This window comes from Antedon mediterranea, chromosome 5 (genome assembly GCF_964355755.1).
Source record: "Antedon mediterranea chromosome 5, ecAntMedi1.1, whole genome shotgun sequence".
NCBI lineage: Eukaryota > Metazoa > Echinodermata > Crinoidea > Comatulida > Antedonidae > Antedon > Antedon mediterranea.
Window position 1 is genome coordinate 1,792,505 of NC_092674.1, and position 22,287 is coordinate 1,814,791.

At 32.0% G+C, this 22,287-nt stretch overlaps 2 protein-coding genes across 2 annotated transcripts; both read right to left on the reverse strand.

Annotated features, from left to right (window-relative positions):
* Positions 1–4,862: 4,862 nt before the first annotated feature.
* Positions 4,863–8,219, reverse strand: LOC140048968 (uncharacterized). The gene is made up of 5 exons (XM_072093772.1): positions 7,081–8,219; positions 6,406–6,709; positions 6,174–6,252; positions 5,614–5,772; positions 4,863–5,474 (listed from the first exon to the last, which is right to left on the reverse strand). Exons 1-5 carry the CDS (start codon positions 8,124–8,126, stop codon positions 5,422–5,424), a joined length of 1,641 nt encoding a protein of 546 aa, XP_071949873.1. The 5' UTR covers positions 8,127–8,219; the 3' UTR covers positions 4,863–5,421.
* Positions 8,205–9,624, reverse strand: LOC140048969 (uncharacterized). Its single transcript, XM_072093773.1, has 2 exons — positions 8,997–9,624; positions 8,205–8,818 (listed from the first exon to the last, which is right to left on the reverse strand). The coding sequence occupies exons 1-2, from the start codon at positions 9,616–9,618 to the stop codon at positions 8,205–8,207; spliced, it is 1,236 nt and encodes a 411-aa protein (XP_071949874.1). The 5' UTR covers positions 9,619–9,624.
* Between the last annotated feature and the right edge of the window lie 12,663 nt (positions 9,625–22,287).

Genomic DNA, 22,287 nt, shown 5'->3' on the forward strand with positions numbered 1-22,287 from the left:
TTGATGTCGCTTTAAAATATTTTTGTTTAACTCTGTCGTATTTCCCCAGACTGTTATAGCATAATCACTACAAGGCTGAATTGTACTTATATATAGAGTTTCAAGTAACGGTTTACTTAAACTACTAGCCATTTTACCTAGCATTGTTATTTTATATCCAATATTTTTACTAATACATTGAGTATTTTGTTTCCAAGTTAACATTTCATCGATTACGACTCCCAGATACCTTATACTATCAACTTGTTCTAATTTACTGGTTCCAATTTGTATATTTAAATCATTACTGTCAGCTGTATGATTGTTTCTTAGTAACATAACCTTTGTTTTTTCAGTATTTATAGAGAGGTGGTTGTCATCATACCATTTACCAATGTTATCAATAATTATTTGTAATGAATCATTTACTATCTTAGCAGTATCACCTGAGGTGTAAACCACAACATCATCAGCAAAAACGCTGCAAGTTCCATTTACTATAGACTGCGAAATATCATTTATGAAAATGAGAAACAAGATGGGTCCCAGGACACTTCCTTGTGGAACACCAATATTGATTTCTTTAAGTGTAGATTTGTTATTGTTACAGTATACAAACTGTTTTCTGTTTTTTAAGTAATTACTAAACCAGTAAACAACATTTTCATGGAAACCATATTTGTAAAGCTTAAATAACAAAATTGAGTGATCTATCGTGTCAAAGCACTTGGATATATCTAAGAAACAAGCGCCGACGACCTCTGAGTCATTAAAACTTTCTAACCAATCATCAACTACTCTGTGCAAGCATGTTACAGTAGAATGGTTTTTCAAAAAGGCAAATTGATCAATGTTAATCAAATCAAACAAACTAAGAAAAGAAATGATTTGTTCCTGAACCACTCTCTCTATAATCTTTGCGATATGAGCAACGACAGATATTGGTCTGTAGTTGCTCATACTGTCTTTACTACCCTTTCCTTTATATATAGGAGTTGTCCTTGCTACTTTCCAATCAGCTGGGACAAGACCAGACATGAGAGAGAGATTCACAATATGACACAATGGATAAGCAATGTACGGAGCTGCTAACCTTAACAATTTACTATCAAAATCAAGAACATCTAAATTTTTTTCTGGCAAATTATAAAGCTTCCTTTTAATGGTATTTACATCAACATTTATAAAATTAAAGGAATATTCACTAGGTGGATTATTCCAACTTGGCAGCGTATCGTCAAATGACTGCGCCATCTTAACTCCTATGTTGGTAAAGTATTCATTAAAATGTTCGCAATCAATAGTTTGTTAGATTTCGTTTTACCAGTTAGTTTATTTAGCTCGTTCCACATTTTTTTTGGATTATTTTTATATTTTATATTTACATTATTAAAATAGTTATACTTTGCTTTCTTAATGTTAGTGTTAACCAGATTTCTAAGTCTTCTATACTCAGTTTTTAATCCTGGATTATTAACATTTACTTTGCTTTTAGTATAATCTCTTTTGTACATTAACTTTATAATTTCAGGAGTTATCCAGGGAGAGAATCTATTTTTTATTCTTGAATTTTTTATAGGCCCATGTTTATTACTTAAATTTAGAAAGCAATTTTTAAACGTACCCCATGCATTGTCAACGTTATTAATATTGTGAATATTTTGTAATTTCTGAGAATGGGAAATATCATGCAAGAATGCCCCTTCATCAAAGTTCTTATATTAGCTTAATTAAATATACATTGGTATAAGTTATAATAATGAAAATCATCTTTATTTACAACTGTAGGCCTATACAAATTACATTATTTTCTTCGCGCAAGTCCGACTTGAGCTACGTCACGCCATAGCGACAATGGGAGATGCGGCAATTCACCACGCGATGGAATGTTTAGGGGGCCTAGCGCTTTCTTGTCACGCTTTGAAGTGCGTGGTTCGTGGCGATCATACTTTGTTGGGGGCCTAGAAAATATAAAAGTTACCGTACCGCCATGGTTCCTAAATATATTTTGAAGATTTTATTTGTTGTTAATCAAATATACTTCACTGTTAAATTAATACTGATATTGTTCTAATAATTAACGATTAAAATTATTTTTCATGTATATTTTTCTATGCTTGTTTTTGTTTTATGTTATTTCTGCTTTTTGTATTATTGTTTTATTTTTCTGGATAATCAATGAATACTGAATACTGAATCTATTTTTTATTTGTTGTTCAACAACTCGCTTCTACTTTGGCATTCTTCTCCGAGAATCAGTCTGAAAGATAACAAAAATCAAGACAGTGATTTGCAAAGGAGACCTGTTCCTCTATGTACAGTCAGTATATAGCAGATAAAACTGAATTATGCACTTCTCTAGTCTGAAGGAGGACTATTATATAGTATCATTCAGGTTGAATAAAAAGGAATTTATTTAATATTTACCCTTTAAAATAAATACTTGTTAGTCATAGTCATAGTCATATATACTTTATTGTCCATTTAAAAAAAACAGAAATGTGATTTGAAAACTGGCAAAATACAAAAATATAAAATACAATTTACAAAAACACACACAAAAAGTTAAGAGGCTAAAAATTGTTAAAATTAGATAAAAATTATCGGTTACATTTTACCTTTGTACTCTGGAGTTATATAAGTGTATAGCATTAGGTACAAACGAGCACCTAAACCGTTTTGTTTTGGTATTAAGTGCACGTAGTCTTATGCCAGAATTCATGAGAGCAAATTGTTTGTGAAGAGGATGTGTTTCATCATCAATGATACTTTTTACTTTTTTTAACACATTTTCTTTATACAAGGATTCAAAATCAGGTAAGTGCTCTCCTACTAGTCTAATTGCTCTATTTCCTATTCGATTAAGTTTAATTTTATCTTTTTGCATTGTATTACCATAAAAACAAACATTACAAAAAAGTATTACACTGAGAATTACAGAGTTATAAAACAATTTAAGTATAGTTTTGTCAATTTGTAGGTACTTCATTTTTCTTAAAATAAACATCCTTTGGTTGGCTTTGCATGTGGCTTTATTTACATTATTTATCCAATTTAGCTTATTGTCAATTATACAACCCAGATATTTGTACTCATTTACTACTTCAATCTCATTTTCATTTATAATCAGAGGTTCTAAGGGTTCTTTAATTTTCCTAAAATCAATTTGCATTTCTTTTGTTTTCTTTATGTTTAGTTTCAGGTTGTTATTGCAGCACCAGTGATAAAAATCACATCCTAGTTGTCTATAGCTTGTTTCATCATTGCCAGTAATGTAATGTTGTGTGTTACTGTACAGTTACTGTTTGTATTCATTTCAAATGTTGGAATTAGGAAATAATCTGCCATGGCATAAAAAATGCCTCCACCATCCCATGGTTTATAATAAAAGAAATTGAAAACTGCTTTTATTTAAAAGTGCTTTTATATATAGTTTAGTTAGCCGGGTAGCCCTTCTCTTAATCAGTGATAAATGTGGTTATAGCTAGAGTATACTATAACTAGCCTCGGCCTAGCTACACAATATAACCAGGGAGTGACTTAGGGGATCCAATTTATAGGTACTACCACTGAATTCCAAACCACTCGCTATCTACTGTAGCCTAGCCTCAATGGTCCCTCTCTGCTGAACTCAACTTAGTAGTAGGCTGTGTGTGGCCTACTCCTCCTATTATTAGTCCTAGCTAGTTAGTAGCCAAATACAGAATGATAAAAGAACAGGTATAGCTACTAGCTACAATACCTTTTATATCAGCAAAATCTGTGTTAGGGTTGCCAGCAGGTAAGCTGTAAAAAGAAGTAAGGCTGCAGTCTGATGATCAGTGCTGGCAAATTCCTGCTGTTAAAAATATATTATTTACTAATCGGTGAGCTTTCACAAAGGTACTCATATTGCAAATGTTACTGAATTCCAAACCACTCGCTATCTACTGTAGCCTAGCCTCAATGGTCCCTCTCTGCTGAACTCAACTTAGTAGTAGGCTGTGTGTGGCCTACTCCTCCTATTATTAGTCCTAGCTAGTTAGTAGCCAAATACAGAATGATAAAAGAACAGGTATAGCTACTAGCTACAATACCTTTTATATCAGCAAAATCTGTGTTAGGGTTGCCAGCAGGTAAGCTGTAAAAAGAAGTAAGGCTGCAGTCTACTGTAGGCCTCCTCACTCACTCACTCAACTCAGCCTTTCTCTAGCCATTGGTCTCTTGAATTTGAATTGGTTGTTGTTTTTTGGCAGTTGGTGAGGATTGATCTGATTGGTTGAGCACTCAATTATTTCCCTGTTTACCATTCAAAATCTCTTCCTGAATGCTACCAATGATCTTAGCATTCACACTACCATTCAAAATACTGTATATCCTTGAATGCTACCAATGTTCTTAGCATTCACACTACCATTCAAAATATCTCCCTGAATGCTACCAATGAACTTAGCATTCGCACTACCATTCAGGATAGCTTCTGAATGCTTATTGACTCTTGTAAGCATTCCTAAAGAATGCTTGGAAACTTTTCTTAGCATTCCGATTAAGTGGTTTTAACCATGAATGCCTAAATTCTAAAAATCACCTGTAAATTAGCATTCGAATGCCTAGCGAATGGTTAGAGAAGGCTATTTAAGCATTCTTCTTTGGTAAGGATTGGGGAATGTCTAATACATACTGTGTATGAATATCAACGATACATTATGTTACTTTGGCGATAATAGTGCAAACACAGTGACACTGAAAGCTAAGAATTAATATGAAAATTTAAAAATATATGAAAATGTTGACATCGACAAATATGAATATTATTGATAACGACGACAATTATTAATACCGATCATAATAACATTATAACAAATTTGAATTAAACATTTTCACAATGAACCAGTTCTTAGGAATGTGTTATTACAATTTGGTTATTTAAATTAATATGATGATCAGTGCTGGCAAATTCCTGCTGTTAAAAATATATTATTTACTAATCGGTGAGCTTTCACAAAGGTACTCATATTGCAAATGTTACCAATATGGTATCAAATTAGTTACCTCTTATATCATACACTTTTGAATATCTAAAAAAAAGTTAAAATGTGCGTAAAAGATAAAATCAAGATGTATTAAATCTGATGAGACTGGCAATTTAATTTTCAATTTTTAAATTATCCATAGCGCCCTAATTTTTTTTTTATCAGATTCGGCTACCAATATAAATTAATAGTCTTTAACACAAAATCAAATTTTTTTTTTAATTGATCGACCCTGTTTTTCAATTGATTGGGTGGGCAACATTACAATTTGTTTAGGCCTTAAATGATAATGCTGATATTGAGCCATTTATCTAATAATGCTGCATCATACTGGTTAACCTGTCTGTCTGTGATCCTGGGTTCCAATCATGACTAAGACAATCACCTCATGGTTGATTTACACAAGGAAACAGCGTTTAGTTAAACTAGTTTATGAATGTAGATTTTCTTTTCTTGCTGTTTTTGGTTTATTGAATTTGTCTCCTGTGCAAAAAAAAGGGAAAGAGATAGAAAAGTAGGTTTTTAAAATTACAAACAAATAATTATGTTACCACTATTTCCTGTGTTTGGGAATTTTTTACTAATTTGTTTAAATTATTAAATTTAACACAAGAAAACATACCTTGTCCTTTAAACAAAGCCAAGCTTGAAATACAGTTGTACTTGGATACAACAGACCTTGTGTCGCCCTCATCGGAATCTGATGAATTACTGTCGTGACATTTGCTCTTTAGGTTCGATTCTTCCATTTGTTCCACTTTTACTTCATCTACAAAATCATCTGTCAAATACAACAAAAGTTCATGAAGTATGTCAATGGCAAAGAAACTCTTAACCCAAAGTTTAAACTATCCAACGGGACCATGTAAAAATTATTTTACTTCAGTTAACAAAATTTTGTTTAATCTTTACCCTGCAATTATTTATCAAGGATTTTTTTAATATAATTATACACACTATATTGATTGCCTTATACACTTTTACATTGAAACAAAAATAACATAGCACTGAAGTAAAATAATACAGAACTGCAGTAGAATAATTTGTACACAGCCTCTAAACAATACTACTCAAAATACAAAAAGATGAGATATACTGTATTTATTAAGAGACTGCTAGTGAAACCCCTTTTGACAAAATCACAATTTTATAAAATGGCTCATTTACTAATGATAGACTCACCTGAAGAGTCTACTTCAGGGTCATCATCTGACAGAATAACTGTTTCTTTTGGTTCCTGTGTTGATTTTCGCTCTGCATTCTAAATATAAAAGCATATCACAAAAGTAACAAAAACAGTTAATTAAAATAAATTATAATTATACTTGATTTCAAATTGAATAGACCAATCTCATTGTGCTAATAAAAATAATAATTTTATTTAATTATTTAAGAAGACAAAAACTTCACATACATCAAAACGTCGTTTATATGCTGGATACTTCATCTTTTGTTCAGTTCTTGCAAGAACCATTTGTATTCTTTTCTTTAAATTTTCCCAATCCACTGAATGAGGCTTGCCCTGTTTCCACAGCTGCTCTTCAATCTTGAGTGCCTCATTGAAATTCTCCTCTGCACTCCGCATATCACCTCTGTGGTCGCGTTCATAGTAGAACAGACCTAGTAGGTAGTATGTACGTGCTGTGTCTGTATGAATGCCTAGCAACTCCATACGCCTACTCGCACACCTTTCTCCAAAGTCAATAGCATCTTCATATCTGTGAAGAAAAAGAATACAAATATGATGTGGTTTTATGCACTCTTTTGGGATAAATGTGACTTTAATATTATTTTATTTATTATCAATTATGTCAACTCCACCTTTTTAGGAGACATAATTAATTGTTTTTGAAAGTTCCAATGTTGTTTCTTTGTTGCTTACTTTCTTGATGTTAATTTTATCAAATTTGTATTGATGTAATTAATAAGGAATTAAAGTATATTCTGGGGACATTTTCCTGTAAATCAAATGACAGTATGTTTGTCAATGCTTACATGGGACACCACTGAAAGGTGACACTTTGTTGGGTCCCAAAGATGTTCCCTTAATTAAGTATTTAATTCAACCAAAGAAAAATTGCAAAGTTACTTGTCCACATCTCTCAATGCGAGTGCTAGATTTCGCAAAGTCTTCAGATAACCTTTCTCATTATCAATAACCATTTCATCCTCCACACGCAAAGACCTTCTGTAATATTCAATAGCGTTTTCTCCTTCTTCCAGCTGATAATGACATGAACCAATATTTGCAAGGTAAACTGGAATATCCGGGTGATGTTCTGATTGGGTGAGATCCCTTCTTAATTCGTATGCCTTCTGGTAAAATCCTAGCGCTTCTTTTATTTTGCTCTTTTCAACCAAAGCATTACCTTGCTGAAGCCGAGATTTGTTCAATATTAGATCTGCCATAGTGCTGTAGAAACGAGCTGTATTGGTATTCTTCAGCTTCAGTTCTTTCAAGAGATCATATGCAATCTTGATTCTCTCGACAGCTTTGTCAATATCTTTCAAACATGTGGTACAAACATTGCCCCAGAGTTGGTAAAGCAAATTCAATTTTTCTTTTTCAGCATCAGTGAGAGAATTGACATGCTTTGCTGCAAAATATTTTTCGACTTTCTCTCTGAAAAACTTTGTTGTAAGTGACATTTGATTAGAGGTTTCTTCTGGCTTCTTGGTTTTCAGAAGTTCTTGCTCAGCTGCTTCTAGCAATGGTAGAATTTCTTCATATCGATAGTTAATTCTGGACATCTGCAATCCTTCATAAGCTGACATTTCAACAAACTGTAGAAAATTATGACTTTCGTACTCAAGTTTACGTTGAGCTTTGAAAAACTTCAATCTTTCTTTGGTTGAATAAAACAACTCCACAGTAGACGATATTACTCGCCATTCATCAGTATCAACACCTCTCTTTTGTTTTGGCAGAAGTTTAAGAAGCTCTTGAAAATTAGCAGCATCTTCGTTCTTTCGTTTCATTGCTTTCTTGTATCGTTTCTCACTCAGTTGTCCAATTTTCTTAAGTTTCCGGAGAAAGTAACCAATAAACTCTTGCTCTCCAATTTCGTATTCACTCGTGACAGATTTGTCTATTTGGGCAATCTTCTGAAGGAATTGTCGCATTAGCAGATGCATTCCATAACGCACATCAGACTTGTGAAAATCTTCATTGTCATCTATCGATGTTTCAATCAGGTTTCTGTATTTGAGATCCTAAAGTTGGAGGTTCACTTCTACTCGCTGTGATCGCTTCATTCCAAGAATTGCCATAGCTGCTCGACTTGTAAAAGTACCAGGAACAGTAGCAAGTCGAATCATGCAGAACTTTTGGTTGTCTGGTAAGCTGTCAATTGTGTTCTTCAAGCAAGTTTCTAAATTGACATCTCCATAAAATCCCAGTTGGGTGACATCATCTGAGCGATTCTCCAAATACTTAATCAGTTTTTTAGGTGGAATAGTGTGGTCTTGCAGACGACTACCTGTTACTTTCAACGCCAATGGACACTTGCCACAAATGTGTACAAGCTTTTGTGCTTCTTCATCAGATATATCGGTCCTACCAGCGTAATACTGCAGGATGTCTCTTGCATCATCGTACTCCAGTTCATCTGCTTTTATAGAAATAGACTCCACACATTTCTCATAACGTGCACAAAGTTTTCGAGGAAGCCCCATTCTGGTTGTGATCAAAACCTTTAGACAGGTGTTCCCACATTCAATAATTCTTTCTATAAGTTCAACAAAGTTATTGTACACGTCGTCCTTTACTCCTTCTTTTGGTGTTCTTAGAGGGCGATCGGTGTTGTCAAACAAAAGTACAGCTCCACCTATATGGAAAAAAAAACATAATTACAATAAAAGTACATTACGAAACAAATACTCTTTGGTATTGCAATCTTCCAGACAAACTAACAACAGAAATACAGACTGACCGTTGGTTATATAGGGATGGGAGAAATTGGGAGGGGGAGAGTGCAGGGGGTTGGTATTCCATAAGTTACGTACCAGCTTTCTTTGGTTTGTATTTTTTCAACTTCCAAATTAGATTATCAATATCAACCAATAAAGTTGTATCTTCACCCATCGTATGTAAAACTGCATTAAAGATGCTCTCAGTCGATGACAGCTCCCGGAGGTCAACAAACAGCAACTCATGGTTCTCTATCTTTGCTAGCCTAGTTTTACCCATACCCGGAAGTCCACTGGTGCAGATTGTTGCCACACCATCGCCGTCATGTTTTTCTCCAAGGAGATAAAACAATTGCTCAAGACGATCTTTCCTACCAATAAATGGACCCTGTGAAGCTGCAGGATGCTTCCGATAATGCCTAGCAATAACGGCATATTCCGAGTTATATTTATTAAGCTCTTCTATCAAATCATTCCGCCCAATCTCATACAGGATGTGTCGTAGTAAGAGAGTATCCCCATCGTGGAAATGATTTCCTTCTTGTAGCTTATCGAAAAAGTCGAACGTATCCTTGATATCTTCATAATTTCTAGCCCCAAGTCTGTCTTTGACGAGTGATTTTGCCGCCTTCAATTCTTCACTAGTAATCCCGTTCGCAAAACAAACGATAAGCCATCGAAAACGACTAATTGAGCTTGGATCGTTTGACGACGCCATTTTATTAGGCCTGGAAAGCTTGGCCTGTCACGCCAAAATCGGTCCGGCCGGATCGATTTTGGTCGTAATCAAGCACCAAAACTGGTCCGGTCACGTCGGATCGCTTTTGGCGTTGAATGAAACAGCCGCTAAATTTAAAACAGGTCTGGCTAGGCCAAAACTGATCCGGCTTTTAAAATCGCTTATTTATTCTTTAAATTGTGCTGTTGCAAACAGTTCAAATGGTTAAAGTAAACTATGCTTAAAGTAAATATACTAAATATTACCGTACAAGCGAAAAGAAATTATCGACACACTAATTAAAGAAACTCTAATCGGCTTTTGGGATATTCTATTGCATGTTCAGTTCGTTTAAAACTAATAGCGCCCTCTAGTAATTTTATATTATGTACAGAACGCCGATTTATTCTTGCACATTTTTAATCTCTCCGTTTCGATAATTTCTTAGTTTACTTCACCCATTTGGACTTTTTTAAGGATAAATAAGCGATTTTAAAGGCCCGACCAGTTTTGGCCTAGCCGGACCTGTTTTAGCGGCTGTTTCAACGTTAAAATCGATCCGACCGGACCAGTTTTGGCCCCGGACCAAATTTCGCGTTACAGGCCTATGTTTGTTTTGTGTGGAACCATTGAAGCTTAACGGTTGTACAACCATCCATCCAGGGCCTACAATCATCACATTTAATTATTAATTGTACTGTTGTACCATAGAGATCTCTATGGTTGTACACAGAATTTTTATTATGCCACCAATGTAAAGGTATAGCCTAATTTCCAAATAAATATGATTGACTTATGAACGGTGAATATTATTTTTTGTTTCCACATTTTGAGCGAAATTGATTTGATTTGATTTGATTTATTTCGGCATCAGTACATAAAATATCACAGACATACAATTAAAATTGGCAAATATAAAAATACCAATATAAAACAAGGATGCCAAGGATAACTCATAAAAGTCCTCTACGGACTTGTTTCCAATGAGGTCCTTTGAAAGAACAGCAAAAAAGACAAACAAAGCTACATAAAAAAAATACAAAAAACAGCAAAAAGGACAATCGAAAAAAGAAGAAGCGCTAATTAAATAGTTTCTAGAGCTAGTGAACGTTCCTGTAGATACTTTTTAAGTTTACTTTTAAAACAACAAACAGTTTGTGATTCCTTAATGTTAATTGGTAAATTATTCCATTCTTTAATAGCATTGTAAAAAAAGGTCACATGTGCCATTGGCTTGATAGTTGGGATTCTAAAATTAAAATTGCATCCCCTAGTATTGTAATTATGACTGTCTGAAATTCTAATAAAACGATTGCATAAATAAGGTGGACAACAATGATGATATATTTTAAAAACATGACAGACTCTAAGAAATTCGACACGGTCTTGGACTTTTAACATACCAACGTCGTTTAGCTGATATTGACCAACATGAGATCGGGGACCTAACTTTTTTATAAAACGAACCATTTTGTTTTGAGTCGTTAGCAAACCGAATAATCGAACATCGGTTGGATTAAAGCAAAACTAAGAATTTTGCGACAATGTGAATTAAGAAATGATGATTGTCGGTACAGAAATTTCAGTCTGCCGTTTGCTTTGTTTATAACAGAGCGGGCAATGACGTCACCTGATACATTTTGGTCAATCTCAATACCTAGATATTTGATAGATTTTGATCCATTTATAGTCGCAATCAATATAGAATTCGTTTACTTTGCTTAATCTACGTTTAGAACCAAACAGGATGCATTCGGTCTTACCCATATGAAGCGAAAGTTGATTGTCGATCAGCCAATTATTGCATGATACGAGATTGTTTTTGAAATTGCGACATTTAAACTTTTTGCCTCGATGATCATAATTAAAAAATGATCGTGGATTTAAAGTAAAAAATATTAAATTGTTTAGTTAAATATATACATTTAATATAATTAAGTTTGTTGTTTTGTGTTTTTTTGTATTTTTTTTTTGTAGGCCTATTAGCAAAACAGATGGAATCGATCATTACTTCGGAAACTCCTGTAAAAACAACCGGGATTTTTTATACTTGAGCCTGGTTTCCTGTCGACGTATATCACTTTTGTTGTGAACTACATCGATTTGTCTTATAGAAATGCGGATTTTACAGGAAACCGATTACGATCGACAATTTATTTTAATTTAAACGATGAGAATTTGTGGATAAATGTTAAACCACAGTTTAATTCTAAATCAATAAATGCAATTCTAATAGTAAAATATTCTCTTTACAAATGCGTGGTTCAAAGATGTGTTATTGTCTCCATAAAAATGAAAAACAAAGAAGAATAAATTCAGATTGGAGCAATTTTGTAGTTTAAAAAAAGTATTTTCTTTAGCGAAAAAAAGTATAAACATTATTATATATAATTTACCCATTTATTATTTTGTTTTGTAATGATCCATTTATGTATGCTATGCTTATGTGAATGGAAATAAAGAAAGAAAGACTTTCAATAAGTTATTTTTTAGTTTTAATAAAGTGATTCCGTTAGGCCTATTTCACTAAAATGACAAAGTAAATAGTTAAATTCAACAATTTTTTTTATTTAAAATCAGTTTGTTTCGATCCAATATTTGATCAAAGTGTATAACTATTATGTGATATTAAAATGGCATATTCAACTAAATTTTAAGAATGAAATTCAGGGGGACAATACATCTTTAAAAGTAAGTAAAATATAAGAAGGAACAGATTTACCAAAGGATTATGAAAAGAAAATTATTAGTTTCATATAAAAGTGATTATAATTATAAACCGGCCTCTAGTAAAACAGTAGACCGATAATTGTAGGGTTTGGCTTGGGAATAAGCGTGGTTCCCACTAGAACGCAACACAGCGACGTATCGACGCAAAGTGATGCATTGCGTAATCGCAAGTGGGAACCGACGACGCAATAGTGCTGTAAAAATCGCAGGTTTGATTTCACGCAGGTGGGGGCAAACACAATTACCGGAAGGGCATTTTCTTACGTTGCGTAGATTGCGTTACGTTGCGTAGATTGCGTTACGTTGCGTAGATTGCGTTACGTTGCGTTACGTTGCGTAGATTGCGTTACGTTGCGTCGCTAGTGAGAACCAAGCTTTATAGAACATGTTAACAATTATATGTGTTTCTCTTTGGTATGCACATTGGAATTGAATACTATTGAATATTATATAACACCTATATAAATTCCTGTCATTTGATTGGACGAATGTGGGTCACATGGCGTGCAATAGTACGCACTATTCAACGATCGTTAAATAGTACTTTTTGAAACATTTTTGTTTGTTATTTAGATGTTATATAAAACAAATAATGAATGTTTTGTATTCGTGTAATGGTACAAATAATGGCACTTGGTGAATGATGAAAGGTTATATCAACTCGGCTTTGCCTCGTTGATATAACCTTTCATCATTCACCTCGTGCCATTATTTGTACCATTGCACTCATAAACATTCATTATTTGTATACTATTGAATACTATTGAATACTATTGAATACTATAGTTATACAAAATCAAACGCTCACATAACTCCTGTCCTGATGGATTTGCATTGGTTGCCTGTTCAACAACGTATTAAGTACAAACTTGCGTTGTTTGTATTCAAGATCCTAAATGACAGTGCTCCTGCTTATTTATCTGACCTTGTGGATCGTTACGAATCATCCCGCAGAGGCCTACGATCATTGTCACAAAACCTTCTTCAAGAGCGTAGAGCGAAAAATCAGTGGGGTCAGAGATCTTTTTACGTTGCGGCCGCAAGTGTATGGAACAGCTTACCAGCAACAGTTAAATGCTCAACTAGTCTAAACAGTTTCAAGACCAACCTAAAGACGTCGCTATTCGCTGATGTTCTCGCACGTTGTTAATGCACAAAGCGCCATGAGCGCCACATGGGTGGAGGATACCGGCGCTATATAAGTTTTCATTTATTATTATTATTATTATTGAATACTATTGAAGACTATTGTGGTTATTCTGATAAAAGTATCAATTACTCAAAGACATTTCAACGTTTGTTCCTTTAAAAAATATTGTGTAGTGGTCTGTCTACACTATCGAACTAGTTTGACAAAAGAAGTGTGATGTGCCCAAATATGGTAGTGATATGCCCAAATATGATATTGATATGACATCATCATTATGACCTTGATTTTTTGTGTAATTTGAATCTTTAAAAAACAAACAAATAATTAATTTATAATTTGTGTACATACATACATCAATATCTATAATAGATCTGCTGCTGTAAAAAGTGACGGTCACCAAATTTAAATACTAAAAGAGGAAAATACTAAAGGAGATTTACTCTATAAGATTGAGTTGTTTTTTATTCTCTTTAAAGAAAAGATACAAAAAAAGAGAAAGGGAATGGAAGAAAAAAAGTACTTTTATCTATATTTAGGTTGTATACATATTATTTAAATTTGTATGTAATAAATAATAATAATAATAATAAATGAAAACTTATATAGCGCCGGTATCCTCCACCCATGTGGCGCTCATGGCGCTTTGTGCATTAACAACGTGCGAGAACATCAGCGAATAGCGACGTCTTTAGGTTGGTCTTGAAACTGTTTAGACTAGTTGAGCATTTAACTGTTGCTGGTAAGCTGTTCCATACACTTGCGGCCGCAACGTAAAAAGATCTCTGACCCCACTGATTTTTCGCTCTACGCTCTTGAAGAAGGTTTTGTGACAATGATCGTAGGCCTCTGCGGGATGATTCGTAACGATCCACAAGGTCAGATAAATAAGCAGGAGCACTGTCATTTAGGATCTTGAATACAAACAACGCAAGTTTATACTTAATACGTTGTTGAACAGGCAACCAATGCAAATCCATCAGGACAGGAGTTATGTGAGCGTTTGATTTTGTATAAGTTACAATTCTAGCTGCCATATTTTGCAAGCGCTGCAAACGTTGTATTTGAGATTTTGGTATGCCAAACAACAAGGCATTACCAATGTCAATTTTAGAAGTGACAAATGCGTGTACAATCAATTCAGCTGTTTTCTTGTTAAGATTACCGCGAATACGACCAAGGTTCCTAATCGATATGAGAGAAATGAGATTTTAAAGATGAATGAGAAACGTAATATTTATAAATAGATTTAAATATAGTTTATATATACAAACATAATAAAAATGGAAACAAAAACAGCAATTTTGATTGCAAAGAAAGTTTACTTAATAAAATAATTATGTAACATGTTTTGAAATGGAAATAAAAGGTAATGGTGACCTCACAAAAGGCAAAATAAACACAAAAAAACTTCACAATTGTTCTAATTTCTGCAATTTCGGTTTTTGCATCTTCATTATAGGTACTGGAATTTTTTTTGTAATAGGTTCAATACGCTTTTAATAAAAAAAAAATATCAGTGTTTTAAAAATAAATCAGTGGAATTTTAAAAGCAGTAACCTACCATCGGCTCCCATGGAGTATGAGAAGCAACTGCACAAAAGAGTTAACGGCGGAGAGTCGAGTCTTATATTCAAGCTGTTTGCCGCCCCCTATCGTTAAGAAACTTTGAAAACAAGGTGATTTAACAATAATATATAAATTTAAGATACTAGAACGTGAAATCAATAGAAATATGAATAAATTTACTTTGTTTCTGTTTAAAAACTGAAATAGAAATGAGATTAGTCTTATTATTTTTTACTAAAACAGCAGCTAATTCTCGATGTATAATATAAATTAGCATTACGCCAGATTTAAATATTTATTATTGCAATTTCACTCTTCTCTAACATTACTGTATATTTTTGTGTCACCCGGCTCCCAGCATGCACCAAGAGAGGAATGACATTTCTGTAAGTTGAGTTTAGTAGGCCTACTAACTTCTCGCAAAGTGCACATCATGTTGACTACTTATTTAAACTGTTTGTCGCCCTCTGTCGTTAAGAAAACTAAAAAAAAAAACTGTATGATTGTTGGTACTTCTTGTACATGCAATTTACCATGGAAAAAAATTAACTAATTCCTTCATGAACGATTTCTGAAAAAAAAGAAGGAAATGATTATAGAACAGAATGTACTTATGTTGAGTACTTCTCCATACCTAGCATTAATGTAGGTGAATGTGAACATATAAATCCAAAGGCAAAATACTGAAAAAATGACAATGCTGTGGGTGTATATATATATATTATCATAGTATACCGTATTAGGCCTATATTAGTCCTACAGTTATCGTATACTGTAAAAATTCATTAAACAATTTTATGCCTAATTATATATCAGGAATTATGGTGAAACAATTTAGATGATGGTATAATAGATGTAAAAAAAATGACTACTACACTATGTTTAGTTGTTTTTTGTTTTGAAGTAACGTGTTGCAAGATTCTCATGTTTCAATATCTGAATCGCTGCATTGATATCATTACGCGCTAGCCTATAAAGTAAAACAGATTTATAGTAGATGTGACAGATCGCATGGTCGTAGAACCAATAACGTTGTTAGAAAAAGGTAAATAGGGTTCAGGAAAAATAATGGCGGGAATAGACCAGCCCGGTCCCAATCAAAGGTAAGAAAATTAAATTAAATTGAAGATTTAAAATATCTTCATCGGTTGTGTACTGTACTGTAATTAATACTCAATTATTATAAAACTGATTCGATGTTTCTTTCACTAATTTCACATCAGTTGAATTCCGTAATTGTGTTTTAATAAATAAATAAATACCAAAATTCTCCAAATAAATGTATACATATTAAAATGTATATTGTTTTGTAGAATTTTAAACATATTTCATTATTTCATATTTATCATCAGAAAAAAAATATTTGAATTTAAATACATTGTTTTATACATTTATTTTTAAATACATTGTCTAATTTGTTAATGTATACAAAGAAGTAAATTTATTAAATTGGTAACGTCATTTCAAATAAATTAAATCAAGAAACAAGATGTAGGCTTGTCTTAATCATTAATCTATAGCAGAGGTAAATATCAGGCAAATTGCATAATAGTCATAATATAAAAATTGGTTGGTATCTTTTATTAATACAAATTAATCTTTCATTAATAAAAATATTAAAAATAATTTGATAATGAATTTTGGCATAAGTTAAAGATTGCTATTAACATTCTTTGCAATGTTTCTCATATACTATTATTTGAGAACTGTAATGTTTGGATTTTTGAAATTATATTATTTTTACCATTTTAAGAATTTATATTTATTCATTGTTAACAGCATAGATTTAAAATTACACATTGTTGGAGAAAATAGATACCTCACTGAAAGTGGTGTTGGACATTGGACAATCAGCCAGTTTCTAGAAAATATACATTTAGGCGCGTACAGAGCAGAATATATTAATGGGGCTATCATTAATGAATACAGTCAACTAAGAAATCTTACATCTAAAACTCTATACCTAAGGTACGTTTACTCGTCATCAGTATTATAATCACCATCATCTGAAACATCATCTGCACCTGCATTTTTTAAACAAAATTGGCGTTTATTAGTAAACCCAAACCGTTGTTTTTTTTTTTATTAATTTGCTGGTCTATATCCTAAAAAACTTAATTCCAGATATATCTACCAACACATTATAGTTTAGTATTTTAGTTTTAGTTTTTGATAAAGGTAACTTTGTAATAGCAATGACTGCTTTTAATGTGTCAATATATTTTTTCTATTTTAGGCGGCGCTAGTCGTGTCGATGTCGTTGTTTTTGCTGACTTGATTCTCCAAGAAAGTACTTCAACAACAACAACAACAGATTTTCCATTTATTTACAAAAGCTTCTGTTTAAGTTTTTTTCACTGTTAATTAATGCTATTTAAACCTTGCTTCATGAAATCATTATAGTAAAATATAAATGTATTATTTACATTGATTACGTCTACTCAACAAATCAATTAATGAATTAAATTTAATAACATATATACAAATAAATTATTCTTGTGTGTTATTGTTTGTTACGATAGTAAAGTCTGTTTCCACGAGGTGAATCTATTCCTGTGATAAAAAAACTTGTATTTTTTATTTACGTGTTGTGATGATTTTTAAAAAGGCCCAGCAAACATCAGCAGATTCAGGAGAATAATGTAGGATTCGTGTGGATAGATTCGCCATACAAGGCCATATACATGGCTGCAGTTGCGTGCTAAAATTTGAATTAGTGTTTACCGACCGACCATCCGACCAACCGACCGACATAGTGAGATACATGTAGAGTCGCGTTGCACGCGAATAAAACCAGGAAATATGTGTTTATTGCGACAAAGCTCCTATTCATTGAGAATGGCAAATGGGATGCACTGTTTACAAAATTGTCTTAAGGATTTGTTTAATTAAACGGTTACTGTAAATTACAAAATATTTTTTTCTGGAGCATAGGCAATTGTGTTCTGCAATAGCAAAATGCAGCCTTCACTTGAAACGCCCCCACAATCTATACCAATGACTTATAAGCACCTCTTAAATGTTTTAATGTTTAAAATAAGTTTGTTAATCTAACAAATAATAATGTGAACATCATAGAAATAATATTTTTTTTTTATCGATTATGGTATTGTTATTAAATCCAAGAAGAATGCAAAAGTAACCATTTACATAGAGTGAATTTAATAACATTACAGTTTAACCTTTCGGTGCTCTAACTACGATGGCTTCTAACTCTCCAGGCATTGTAATAATTATATTTATAACTTTTCATTCATTATTTTAAATAATTTAAGTTCAATAGTATGATAGTCATTATTCGTACAGAAATTGTATTTGTACTGTCAACTTACAGGAGTTAAATTATATAAAAAATGTGAGTGGTACCAAATACACCGATTAGATAGAAGGAACAAATGGGGTTTGGATGGGTGTCCGGTATCGTAGGTATCCGCTTACTAGAGGAGAGAATTCACTTCAGGTACCATTAAATATCATTCCGCGTAACTATAATATACCGATTTTCTAATTTAAAACAGAACTATTCATAGATATCAGTGCTGATAAATACGTTTAAAGTGAACTATCTTACTCTGGAAATATGGCTGACAAATTCCAACCAGCTGCAAATGAGAAAAAGTAAGAAAATAATTAGTAACGAAGGGTTAATTATAGTTGCTATTATTACAGTTAATATTATTTTAAAGTTCGGAATGGACTAATAAATATCACTTTTTCAGGATTAATTATTGTTATAAAAAGTAACAATAAAAAGTAGAAAAAAAAAATTCTGATTGAAATTTACTTTTGTTTAGCTACCTTTCGTTTCCTTTAAGTATGTTAATTGGTTTTCTGTGAAACAAAAAGTAAATTTTTTCTACGAAATGTATATTTTGAACATTCCAAAATTTGTTTATATATTTTTATAACTTTTGTAATTTAGATAAAGCGTTAATAATGTATTTTTATTTTTAACAGGATATGCCCTAACTGTCGCCAATGGTTCTCTCCAAAAGATTTTAAGATACATATTAAAACATGTTTACCGAAAAAAAAATAAATAAAATTACGCTATACGTAACACGACATGGGCTGGTTATACAAATAAGTTGTTAGTTCGTTAGTAACAGTTACAGTGAAGAGAGTAAAAACACAATGAAAGGATAAACTGGATGCGATGATCTCAAGGCACTCAACAATAGTAAAAGAAATATTCCAGATCATTCTCCACATTGACCTAAGCCATATTCCGGGACTTAAAAGCAAAATTATTACGATGCAAGTTAATGTTGTCAAGATTACTTAAAGATACAGTAATACCTTCACATTTTAATATGGATTATACGGCAAATACTGTTCGATTACAAAACTGTTCAATTCAAACATGAAATTTATATACTTGTCCTATAAAAAAAGTAAGTGGTTCATACATAACAAACTGAATTATGAACTTTTAAAATAAATATGTTTACTTTTTTTCTTATTATTTTTGGATTCTATTTTATTACAATATGTAGAATAATTAATAATTATGTAATAATTGGTAATCCATTTATTTACAAACAAAATCGCATTTAAACTTTTAATTAATATTAAGAATTGACAATGTTTGAATTCTCACAGCTTATGAACTTTTAAATTACATTTATTTACATTTTTATTGATTTAGGGATTTGTAATAGATTCCTATTTCATTAGATTCATGTGGTGGGTTTCTAAGGGTGGACAAAGTGGGATAGGAGCCATTTTATTAAATTAATTTCATTTACTGTATTTACAAACACTTTCTAGCGTCCGAAAACATCTCCACTTTATTAACAGTGTGTGAGTTCTCTAGACTGCCGCTAAATAAACCTTGCTTTTATTTAATCATTTAGTCAAAATAATGTGTCTTTTTTTGGTCATTTATTTTGTTTAAAATTAAAATACGCTGTTTACATAGAGAACGTTCAACCAACAAGTGTTGTTGAGTGTTTCATGATATAGTGGAGGCAGACGAATCCAGAAAAAGAATGTTTTGTCTTCTAAGTTCGGAAAGACAGTTTTTCTACTTATACTTTTGTAGGTATTATATACAACTCTAAAACAACATAGACCTATATCAAATTATAGTTAAACTATAATTAGGTAAAGATAAGCTATAAATTGCGGTCAAAATATTCTGGATCTGTTAAATAACCTCAATTGATTAATTTCCATGCCACAGTAAGCAGAGAACCTAAATACAGCATTTTTACACGTGGTCCAATACACTGTGGATTAATTAAATTTTCACTTTATAGGTTATAACAAGAGAAACATCAGAATATTTTCTTTAAAATTCTTTTTTTTTTAAAGAGAAATGAAATCATTATAACTGGCATGATATTGAAACAAAAAAGAAAGAGTAAAACTAAATGACGATTGTTGCTTTAAAAAAAGAATGGAAATTGATTTACAATAGAGTATGATCGATATTTCACCCTTTTGTTAAAAGCAGTGACTTACTTTGGTTAAGATATAATATCATTACGCGTATATATAACTATAAAAATACAGAACTTCTATTCTAAACTAAAACGCTTCATAGTCATAGTGGCGAAAATATGGCTGACAAATACCAACCATCAGCGAACGAAAAAGGGTAAGAAGGCAATATATAGTTTGGAATATTGTTCACATGTAATCTATAAGGTAAAATTTTACATTAAATAGAGCATAACTAAAAATTCGTTACTGTGAATCAAGAGCACGATGAATAATAAAGAGATGAGAGATTGCTTATAAATTTTGGCAACATAACATTATAAAGTTCCATCTAATTTTTAACCTAATTGGACTTCCAAGTAACTCTTTTTAAAATTCTCACCTGTGTTATTGAGCCTAAATCTTAGAATTCACAAATTATTGATAATATAATTACTTATCGTTTTATATCGCCCTAGCTTCTTGGTCGGTTTGTTACTAAACTTAGAAATACTTGTTTTCAAAATGTTTTTAGAAAATTATAAAAAGTTTTAATACGGGTTTTTTTTTCATTTTTAACAGCCAATGCCCACACTGTCACTGGTATTTCTATGCAAGAAACATAGCGGCACACGTACGAAACTGTCCATCAAGACCATAGATCTTATGATTCTACGTTACCGTATAATATGTGTCACGCTGCATGCATGAAGTATGTATACTAGTATGTCTCACGCTTCATGGACTGGTGATATAAAAAACAAAGGTTTAAGGATTGTTACCAAAAGTTCCGAAGAGCCAAAGTATAAACTGGATACGAACTAAATATATTATGACGCCTATGAACTCAACAACCGTAAATTGATATTCCCGGACCTAATTTCAAAATTAAGCAACAGTTATAGTACAACGTGAATTGTCGTAAAGTTTACTTACAGACACGTCTTCGTTCACATTTTCAATAAATATGAATTATATGAAAAATACAATTACAGAACTGTTCCATATAAACATGGTGTTAGTTATGTTTACTATGAGCCTAAACTGTTTGTGGTTCATACTTGTAACAAACCAACACGCGTATCGTAATTGACATTATCTATTTACGTAGAGATACTTACTACATTTTAATTCGATTGCTGGTGTACAGGCATACATTTAAGATATAATATTTGGTTAAATGTACATGAATTAAGAAGGTGTAACAAAAATCACGACAAAAAAATGTATCACTGTAGTATACAGTGGATAATATTTATAATGGCCTTAAAGATTATACTAAGAGAGACGGGAATATATAGAATAATTGATTAGATAATTAAAAAAAGTAAAAAGTTTCTAAGTATTTGAAAAATTTCCATGCCAGAATATATTAAGATTTGACAGTGTGGGAACTCTCAAATAGACTGCTGCTAAATAAACCCTGCTTTATGAAAACATTTGTCATAATAATGTGTATTTCTATGTCATTTATTTTGTTTAACGGTAAACTGTGCTGTTTGAGAACTATACAGTCTTTGATTGTTTTACTCTTATGTAGAAAATAATTCACTAATTTAATTTTGATTATCACACCATTTAATACATGCATTAGTATATCTATTATATAATAACTTAATATAACTAAACTAAGATGGGATTTTGGAAATTAATTCTGTAAATTTAATCAGATAGATGGAAATATCATAGATTGTAAAATATTAGTATTTTACCTAACAAGAATATATATTAAGAAATAATACCACACTGCAAAAGGGGTGTAGACTGGGTCAAGTTTAGATTTAGGAAAATGGAAACTA

Excerpts from the sequence above, each read along its gene's own strand:
- LOC140048968 (XM_072093772.1), bottom strand. The coding sequence starts at position 8,126 with ATGCATCTGCTAATGCGACAATTCCTTCAGAAGATTGCCCAAATAGAC. Across the intron at positions 6,710-7,080 it reads GCATTGAGAGATGTGGACAA|ATATGAAGATGCTATTGACT; the intron begins GTAACTTTGCAA and ends TTTTCTTCACAG. Across the intron at positions 5,773-6,173 it reads CCCTGAAGTAGACTCTTCAG|ATGATTTTGTAGATGAAGTA; the intron begins GTGAGTCTATCA and ends TGTATTTGACAG.
- LOC140048969 (XM_072093773.1), bottom strand. The coding sequence starts at position 9,618 with ATGGCGTCGTCAAACGATCCAAGCTCAATTAGTCGTTTTCGATGGCTT. Across the intron at positions 8,819-8,996 it reads ATACAAACCAAAGAAAGCTG|GTGGAGCTGTACTTTTGTTT; the intron begins GTACGTAACTTA and ends TTTTCCATATAG.